The sequence below is a fragment of the Oncorhynchus nerka genome, linkage group LG22 (genome assembly GCF_034236695.1).
Source record: "Oncorhynchus nerka isolate Pitt River linkage group LG22, Oner_Uvic_2.0, whole genome shotgun sequence".
Taxonomy (NCBI): Eukaryota; Metazoa; Chordata; class Actinopteri; order Salmoniformes; family Salmonidae; genus Oncorhynchus; species Oncorhynchus nerka.
The window spans coordinates 40,798,326-40,809,012 of NC_088417.1; the positions used below are offsets into that span (position 1 = coordinate 40,798,326).

At 43.1% G+C, this 10,687-nt stretch overlaps 1 protein-coding gene across 1 annotated transcript; it reads left to right on the plus strand.

Annotated features, from left to right (window-relative positions):
• The first annotated feature begins 205 nt into the window (after positions 1–205).
• LOC115104530 (oxygen-regulated protein 1-like) lies at positions 206–9,861 on the plus strand. The gene is made up of 3 exons (XM_065007149.1): positions 206–838; positions 1,557–1,716; positions 2,182–9,861. The coding sequence occupies exons 1-3, from the start codon at positions 221–223 to the stop codon at positions 9,030–9,032; spliced, it is 7,629 nt and encodes a 2,542-aa protein (XP_064863221.1). The 5' UTR covers positions 206–220; the 3' UTR covers positions 9,033–9,861.
• The last annotated feature ends 826 nt before the right edge of the window (positions 9,862–10,687 follow it).

Here is a 10,687-nt window from a genome sequence, read left to right on the forward strand (position 1 = left end):
ACCACTGTCCAAAACTATTCTGTCGTTTTATTTGATTTAGAGAAAGAAAACATACTACTGGTGATACCACTGCAATGCAGGTTTGATATTTATCCTTGAAAGTTAATCTGATATACTACAACAGATATCACAATCTCATAATAATCAAGTAACTAATGTTTATCATTATTTCTTCTTCATCCATCTCCCCTTTCTCTCTGTAGCCTATTAACCAATCAAAATGAGTGACGCCCAGGACCAGTTCTCAGGGAGTGGGCACACAGTGACCACGTCACGCCACCCATATATCACAGACCCTATCGCCTCCAAGCGCATCTGCTTCTACAAGAGCGGTGACCCTCAGTTCAGTGGTCTGCGCATGGTCATCAACAACCGCACCTTCAAGACTTTCGATGCCCTCCTTGACAGCCTCTCCAAGAAGGTCCCGCTGCCATTCGGAGTAAGGAACATCACCACTCCCCGAGGGGTCCATGCAGTGCACACACTAGATGAACTGGAGGATGGGAAGGCCTATATCTGCTCTGACCAGCGGAAGGTAAAACCCATTAACATGGCAGTAGCCAATAAGAAGCTACCACCCTGGTACAATGCCCGCCCCATGAGCGCCCGGCGTCGGGCCTTGCAGCTGGCCAAACAGAACCCTGGCAGGCCCATGCACATAAATACCCCTGTACGCACACCTAAGAGGTTGATGGTATTCCAGAATGGGGACCCCAGTGTCAAACATAATCTGATGCTACAGAAGAGAACCACTCGCACATTTGAGGCTCTGCTGGATTACTTGTCCGAGTTGATGCACTTTCCTGTGGTAAAACTACACACACCAGATGGAAGAAGGGTAAGTGCTCTCCCCATGCCTATGGACACTAAAGTTACTGCTATTAGTAATTCAGATTTGCTTGATATTGTTTAGAAACACATATTTCATAAGTTTAATCTCAAGGTCTAGTTAGGCAGGAAACCAGTGCTGATAGTGTAACCAAACACATGGAGGTTCAGGCACTCAACTCTTATCTCACACATCATGCATTGGCATTATTCTGTGATGGCCTCACCTCACGACTGGAGGTGACCTGGCCCCAACTGATTGGCAACTGATTGGCCTTACTGACCCATAATAGTTGGACTCACAGCAGGACCCATAAATAACTGACAGAAAAAGGAAAAGTGTTAAGCTCCTCAATTGTTATATCCTTTTAACTGAGAAGGCATTTTGGGATAGTGTTGCTAAGGACCTCAGGATGTGTATCTTCTGCTGATGTGTCATGAGATTTCATACATAGCCCTGGTGTCACATATTTATTGAATGATACATTTATCAATTCAATTCATCAATTCAATTGTACTTCTGATTTAGGTAAAAACATGATTTAAGTACATACCAGTATTTAGGTACATATTTAGGTACATACAGTATGGAAATATTTTGGATACATACAGTATTAGTCTTAAGTCATGATTCTAAAAGTAAGCTATTTTAATCATTAATAGATGCTGTTCACAACAACATTTTATTCCACTATTACAGTTAAAATATTTCATTCGTCTGTCTGCAGGTGGATGGGCTCCCAGCTCTGATTATATGCTCTGGGATTGTAGTAGCTGCTGGTCGCGAGGCTTTTAAATCTGGGAACTACAAGACACAAAAATCTTCTGCTTCAACATGGCTGCCTGCTAGACGAATGGCATCTAAAAGACTAAAGCAACCAGCATCCCGTAAGTCTCATTATGTTCACTCAACATTTTGTATGTATTTTGAAGCATGTTTTTGTCTTGATGTTTTAAAAATAATTTGGATAGCATCTGCCTATTAACTGGCATGTTTTGCATTACTTTGAGAATATTGAAAATGCATTGTTAAACATTCATGTGTCACATCTACAGTGCTACTGTCTGTCCAGTAGTAATCTATCCCCTCCGTGTCTACATGGTTGTACGGGATAAGCAGTGGGAAAGAGCTGAGACATTACTATCATCCATAATACCATGAATGACCTACAAAGGCCTACTCTCTTCATGTGCGGTCAGTCATTATGCAGTATGAACTGTGTAGACTGTGGATCTGGTTTTCCTAACTATTGTTTTTGATCTCTTTTTCTTTGCTGACCTGCTGAAACATTCTTGCCTCCCAAAAAATACCCATCCATCGTTCTACACTCTCTCCTTTGATCCACTCCAAAGGGAAAAAGAAACCTATATCTAGCGGCAAATCAAAGCTTTTCTCCCCATCGTCAGAGAGATACTTTGTGAATCAGATAAACCACTGCATTGCAGGAAGTGAGTGTGACCTCCCCAGTAACAACGCAGAATCTGTAGAACTGGAGGCTGGCCATTTTCTAGAGTCAGTGGCCGAAACAGATGGCGACTCCTACCATGGCGATAGGGGTGAAGGGGCAGACAACTGCATCCCCGGTGACGATGACATTGAAAAGTCCTTTCGGGTGAACCAGGATGGCAGCATGACAGTGGAGATGAAGGTGCGACTAACCATCCGGGAGGAAGAAACCATCCACTGGACCACCACCCTGAGCAGGTCCAGTGTGGCCAACCAGCTCAGTGCGGCTGAGTCTGAGCTGGAGAACAGTTCTCCTGAGTCCAACATCCTACCACCAACACAACCCAACACCATGGGCACCATCAATGGGTACAATGTTAAAAAGGATGATCATGATGATAAGGATGATATGCCTCCAGAGACCAGCAGACTTACCAGTGTGGAAGTAGACAATGAGGATGATACTAAAACACATGTGGGTGTGGTCTCTCCCAGGAGGGCTCCTACCCCAGGACCCAGGAGATACAGACAGAAGCAGGCCTCAGTGGAGAGCCTCAAAACAATTTTGGGAGATGAGATTCAGGAGAACATGGTAGGTTCTAACTCCTACAGAGAGACAACTGAGAACGGAGAGGTAAAGGAGGAATACCGCATGGTCAGACAGTGCAGCAGCAAGCCAGTTCCTAAACCAAGGGGAGTTGGATCTGTGGATATCAACAATTACAATAAGACTCAATCGACTTTTAAATCAGGCATGGCTGAGATCTTGCAGATCCAAAATGGCGGGGAGGAAGTCATAGAAAGTGTAATGCATATATACGAGCAGCAGACCTGTCAAGACAATTTCCTGGCTAACAGCCAGTACAATGTCCAGGGTGTGTCCATATATGGGATGATGTACGGAAGAACAGCCACCTCTGACACAGCCCACTTGTCCTCCAGAAATGACTTGGAGCTGGAGCTGGGTAGACCCTCTACAGCCTCAAAGTCAATCAGCGTGTGGAGGGCTGACCAGTCTCTTTCATCTGAGTTTACCATCCCCAAATTTAAGGCTGGAGGATCTCTCCTACGCAACAGGGTACTAAATGTCCATAAAACCCCTCTCTCCATGCCCACCAAAGACAATGACACCCCAGAGTGGGTCTCTGAAGCAAGCAAAGAAAACTCCACCACTGGTGTAAAGAAAGTCAAGAAAATGTTCTCAAAGCCCAAAGTAAAAAAGAACCAGGTCCGTAAGGTTACAACACCAGACAAAAGACGTAAAGAGAGTAATGAAAATGCTCCTGGAAACAATAAAAGAGTGAAAACTGGGGGGTTTAGCAGCAATGTATCCGTAAGGAAAATGTATGGACCAAAACATGGCAGAAGTCTCATCAAAAACAAAAAGAAACTAAAAGGAAAGGAAATCTATTTAAATATTGAAAACCCAAAGGAATCGGCAGTGAAAGAATTACATGTTACTGAAAATAGAAACAAGACTTCAGTTTCAGTAAAGAAGAACGTATTGCATGTTACATTTCCGACGGAGGCCCAGGTGGACGGAACACTAAAAAGGCAGAGGTCTATGCACGAGGAGAGAAGGATTGATAAAGAGAGTCATGATCTGAGCTCTTCTAATATCAATGAATATGTTGAGAATTGGTTAGAGAAAGCCCTCCCAACTGTGTACCCAGACCCAGTGGAGGAAACTCAAAATGTGGAGACACCAACAATGTCTCCGGTAGAAACTGAGGGAGACATTGTTCCAGATGTATCAGAATTCAATTGTGAAATGGATACTGAAGAAGATGAGCCTTCTTTGTTTAAGGAAATAACACAAACACCAAGTAGTCTATCTTTGGAAACGACTGCATTTCCAAATAGAACATTTGAAAATATAGCAACACAGACCAACCTGGCTTTGGAAAACACAACATTACCATGTCCTTCTGACCAATCATCGCAAAAGACTCCATTACACAGTGATACTACACAGGAAAGGTTGCCCATTAATCCCTCAGTGGAAAAGACACTTTTCTCCAACGGTCTCTCCGTCTCTCCTACATCAATAATCTTAGTAGAAAAGCCATCACCATCTGACAGTCATTCATTGGAAGAAACATCAATGCCTAAAAATATCTCAGAAGAGAAGCCACCTATCACAAATGGTCTGTCATTGGAAAATAAATCAGTACCAAATAGCTCCTCAATAGAGAAGACCCCAGTCTCAAACAGTCTCTCGCCTGAGAAGACACAACTGCCTGCTAAAACGCAGATGGAGAAGGCACCATTATCCAACAAAGACTTAGATGTGTCTTCCATAGGTAGCAGTCCTTCATATTTCATGTATTCATCACCTAGTAGTCTAGGTGATGAAGAACAACCCTTATCAAGCAGTCCTTCATCAAATAAGGCTCCATCACCTACTGGCCATGTATTTGAAAAGACAACATTGTTCAACCACTCCACTCTGAAAGAACCACCATCACCTAAACTCCCAACAAAAAAGACAAGATTGGTCAGTAATCTCATCCTGGAAAAGCAACTAACACTTAGAAAAGCTTCAGCTGAGAAGTCTTCAATATCCAGTGATCTTACTGTGGAAAAGGTGTTGATGGATAAGGCACCAATCTCCAATGGTCTCTCATCTGAAAAGACATCACTGCTTGCTAAAACTCGGATATCCAACATTGTCTTAGATGAGGCTCCCTTAGCTAGTAGTCCCTCATGTTTCATGTCGACATCACCTACTAGTCTCACATCAGATGAAAGACCCATATCAACCACTGGCCATGTTTTGGAAAAAACAACATTGTTTAACCACTCCACTCTGAAAGGACCATCAACACCTAAACTCCCAATGAAGAAGAAGCCAATACCTCCCAGTCCCACTTTAGTGAATCACGAAGAGATGAACGGGGATGATAAGCTGAGCAATTCAGATCAGGGAGACAGTACCAAAGTAACAGCAGAGGAGCCCCTAACAAAAACACAGATACCGTCACACACAGACAAACTTCCTCCCCAGCCAGATATGAAACCTGTGCTAGAGAAGCTCTGTTTCTCAATTCAGTCAATTAGACAAATCACACACAACAATCGTCCATCTTGTCTTGAAAAGTCAAAAAGCTTGCCTGATTTCTCCTCCCATGTGGCCTCTACATTTGGGTCATCTACTAAAGCTCTCCTTTCTTTCTTATCTGTTATTACTTTAAAGGAAAGCTTCACTAACTGGAACATACCTGAACTGAATGCAAACAGTGTAAGCTGTGCTGAGGCTTTGAAAATGATGGAGTCTCTGAGAGAAATTGCCAATATGGAGGGTGCAGAGGAGTTGAAAGCTAGTCTGTCAGAATTGCAAAAGTCAACTTCCACACAACTGCTTCAAAGTTGGAAGGGTTTCCAGGAACTCAACAGCAAAGTCAGAAGTCGCAGCTCAACACCGAACAGTTCAGAGCACAATGTCTCGTTTGAGACATGCCCAGAGAAGGACTACATCATTGAAGAAAAGTCATTGGATATCGATGAGCTAATACATGAGCTTGACTTGCCTGGAAAGTTGAAGGAAGCATTGGCAGCCCTTCCAACTGGGGTGAGCGAAAGCATGGTGGAGGGGGATGAAATAGAAATGTCTAAAGAAGCGAATAAAAAAGTGTCATTCCCAGAGGAAAGGGTAAATGCCAAATCAACTGCAGTCCCTAAGGAAGAGGCTTCAAATGATAATGTGCTTAATATTGATGCTAATGTTGATGTTAAATCCATCGTTAAAAGATTTATAAATATTTACCATCCCAAAGAGGTGACTGAAAACAAGATGTCACCAATCCCAGAGAGCCAAAGCAGTAGGCAAGAGCAGCCCTTCTCCTCAGAAGAACAAGACTTTAAAGAGGATTTTACTTGCCATAGAAGCAGACAGGCAGCGAATAAGGAAGGTTCTGAACTTGAGCAGGACAACTGGGAAGAAGAGGCTAAATGTAGCGACAAACAGATTGACCATGATAAAGAACAGACATACTCAGACATAGAGCAGGCTTACAGTTTAGCATTGCACGATGGCTATTTGGAACTGCAAGCGTGTCCCTTGAAGACCAAAGTGAAGGATGGGGACATACAGTCAAGCTATGTGGAGGAGGAGGAAAGCTTGGAGGAAGAGCAGGAATACTATATTGAGAATGCACTTGTGGAGCAGGAGAACAAATGTATGGAGCTGCAGCTTAGCAATGAGGACGGACAGTCCACTGCTGAACAAACCCGGGCTAGCTCAAACCAACATGAGGAGTCCGAGGTCACACTTGTTGAGTTGAAGGTTAGCAGGGAGGAGGAGGAAAGCTTGGAGGGAGGGCAGGAATACTACACCGAGAACCCACATGTGGAGCAGGAGATCAAATGCATGGAGCTGCAGGTTAGCTGTAAGGAAAGCTTAGAAAAAGACCAAGCTAGCTCGGAGGAAGAACAGGAATGTCATGTTGAGGACCAACTAAGCTATATGGTATCAGAAAATAGATGTATGGAGGATGAATGCTTGGAGGAAGAGCAGCAATGTCACATAGAGGATCAGCCAAGCTATGTGGGGCTGCAGGTTAGCTATGAGGAAAGAGTATCTAGCCTCAAGGAGCAGGCTACCTCAGAGGAAGAATATGAATGTCATATAGAGGATCAGCCAAACCATGAGGAGCCAGAGGTCAAATGCTTGGCGCTGCAGGATAGCAGTGAGGACGGAAAGTCGACCCCTGAAGAAGACCAGGCTATCTCAGATGAAGAGCTGGAACATCATGTTGAGAACCAACCAAACCATGAAGACACTGAGATTAAATGTATGGATGCAAAGGTTAGCAGTGAGGAAAGCATGTCTAATCTTGAAGAACAGCAGGCTAGCTCAGAGGAAGAGCTGGAATGTCACATTGAGAACCAGTCAAGTCATGAAGAGAAGTGGGTTAAATGTATGAAGATGCAGGTTAGTAGAGAAAAAATAGAGTTCACCCCTGAAGAAGACAAGGCTAGCTTAGGGGAGGAAGAGGAAAGCCATGAAGATGACTTAAGCTATGCAAAGGCACACATTAACGTGCAGGATGAGCAGACTCACTTATGGGTGAAGCAGACTACTCAAAAAGAAACTGAGTGTACTGTCAGAGAAACACTGCCTAGATTGTTCAAACAGCATTCTATTGCTGACAGGATGGATAAGGATAGTGGGAAGAATAGCGCGCAGCATGTTAGCTTCGAACAACAAACTGATACTGCAGAAGAAGCTAACTTTGAGGATAATCAGTGTAGCTCAGAGGAGAAGCGAGTAAGCTATGAAGAGAAGCTGTCTAGCTCTGATGTAGAACATGTTAGTGTAGAGGATGAGCCATACCCAGAGGAGGAGTATCAGGAAACCTTAGAGGAAGAGCCTTCTGAGGAGGATAAACATTATGAAAAGACTGAAGCAAAAACAACCAACTGTTTTGAGGAGCCATTACCATCTGTAGCAGAGCGAGTAAAAATACTGGATAAGAAGATTGCTGATGTAAAGCAAGGGAAAAGCATTACTATAGCGACAACTGGCATTAAACCGTTTGGCCAAATAGAGGTTTCTGCTGTCTCAGGCGGTGATGATGCCAAAGAGCAAGACAAAACTCATGTGCACACTTTTAAAAGGACAACGTGGCCTATAAATACATCAGAGACTGTAGTCATGTCCCCCCCAGCTCCACGATCCTTGTTGGCATTTAGCTATGATGGCTGTATAACTAGAGAGCCTGACGGAAATAGGGTCAAGTCAATAAAGGAATTGTTTATAGCAAAAAGCGTTGTGGACAATCTGTATGGACAAACAAGACTACCCAGCCAAAACACCTCAGATCTGTCTGACAACAGACCGGAGACTTCTGGCAGTGGTGGTCATCAATCACAGACATCAACTGAGACGTCCAGTGGTGAGGATGATTCAGTGAAGAAATCCATCACCAAATGCGTTGTCAGGAGAACAATCGAAAGGCTTTATGGAAAGAAAGATACCAATGTCAAAGACCGTGCCCGTGAAAGTCAGCCACCACCATCTCCCCTGAAACCAAAGTCCAGAGAATTTCCTGGTAAGATCAGCCTTTCCCCATTTCATAATGCACAGACCAAAGGGATGTCTGACTTATCATACTTCAATGCCACAAGCTCTGTAGGCACATACAGTGATCCAACACGGTATGTCGCCTTCAATGCACAGGTCGAGCCTGGAGACTGTTTCCTGATAGACAAAGACAGGTGGCTCCTCAGAGAGAGCGTGATCAGAAAGTCTGTCTCCGAGCCTATTGATATCAACAAGAACACATCTGCATCAACTGAAGATGTGTGCAAAGATACAGAAGAAGACGTCCCTTACTCCCTTTTCGGCCACACTGATTTGGAGGACATAGTGAAGTCTGTGAAGCCTTTGGTGCAAAAGTGCACCTATTTCAATCTGCCTCATGGCTGTGACTCAGACCCGCACCAGGATGACCTAAGCCCCGTCAGCAAGGGCAGTGCTAAGGGTGAAGTCTCAAAGGACAGTAAAGACAAGACAGAGAAACCAAAACTGTGGGCTGAGAAGAATGGAATAGCTTTTGCCCCTACTGACTTCAAGATGCCAGATAATAAAGTGCACCCTCTAATAGAAGGCCCGGGAGGTGGAAAGGTTGTGGTGGTACAGCCTGGCAAACGTCAGCCTGGCAAAGGTCAGACAGATGTCATGAAAATTCCACAGGAGCCAGATGCGCTAGAGATGCTCTACTTCTCCTGTGGCCAGCACTGCCCCATCCTGTGACTGTGACACACTTAAATGTGGACTTTTTTTTCTCCACAGGCAGCTTAGAATCTTACTGAGGCTATTCAAAGGTACCAGGAGATGTCATATACAGTGCCTATAGAAAGTCTACACCCCTTTAACGTTTTTCAAATCTTGCTGCCTTAAAATTAAATTTTTAAAAAGGATTACATTAGATTTCCCCCCCCCCTACAGATCTACACAATCTTCTCAAAGTAGACACTGGACTGATCTAATGGCACATATTGTTAGTTGATCACATGCTCTAGAAATGTATTGTCTGTAAGTAACCCCCTGCCTGATACTTAATGTTGTATTGTGTATTAGCTGTAGTTAATTTATCTGTGTAATTGCATTTCTCTTGCATCATTACATAAGAGAGTGAACTCCGAAAGCTCCAGCTTGCATTTACAAACATAATAACCATGAACATAACTTGCAATAACAGATAAACTTTTATTACAGTAGTTGTATATAGATGTTTATGACCTTTCTACATTTCTGGCAGCTGTGATCTATTGTTCTGTTGAGTTTCTTCACTTTATTTTTGTGATATGTCAATTAAACAAAACAGAATCTATACCTGTTTCGTCTACCCTGTGTTTGTCTATTCCCTTTGGTCATTGTAGCCACAGGCTGACGAGTATAGTAAAAGCACCTGTAAATGGATCATCTTTTTTTTTTTTTTTTTTTTACTGTATTATTGACTGTATGTTTGTTTTACTCCATGTGTAACTCTGTGTCGTTGTATGTGTCGAACTGCTTTGCTTTATCTTGGCCAGGTCGCAATTGTAAATGAGAACTTGTTCTCAACTTGCTTACCTGGTTAAATAAAATAAATAAAAATAAATAAATAAAATCTACTATAATGTCAATTTTCTGTGAATATACTCATTTTGTGGGTGTTCATGTTTAATGGCTCATCAGCAGACCCTGCATTTGAGGAAATCATTTTCTCTATAGTGTTTGGAAGTAGTCATTCATTATGCTGTAATGGTGACTGACCTCCTGGTTTTGATCTTTTCAAATTTACTGCTGGCCTGTTAGATCTTTTTTTTCATAAATGTCCATTCGTTTCCAGCATTTTTCCTGATCAGTATCAGAGCAGCTCTGAGGATCAACGTAGCTCAGTGTTTTCTCACGCCCTCCGTCTGAGGAAGTATCTATGTTGTTCTAAGGTTCTTTTGTTTCTCTGAAGTAACCATGGAGCAGGCCCGGTGTTGTGACAGGAGAGGCGAGGAATGCACGAACAGGAGAGAGTGTTTACATCAATCCATCTACAAAGACACAGAATGAGAGCATGGTGGCCAGATTTAAGACAGACAAAATCCCTTTCAGTTGAGACGGTGGCCAGGTCAGATCCATTGATTTGCTATGACTGGTGTCATAGCATCGATTATTTTCTGTACTAGCATCAGCCAGTCTCAGAGATTTGATATGAAACTCACAGGGAAATGTGTGACTGACTATAATACATACGATTGACAGTAATAGAACACCCACCCATTCATGCTGTGGCGGTAATGACTGTGGCTCTAATTAGAACATTCAACAGCAAGACGGATAGAAGCCTGTCTGTCAAATAGAGGCACTATGAATGATAAGATGCCAAACAATGTGTAACAGTATAACTTTAGACCGTCCCCTCGCCCATA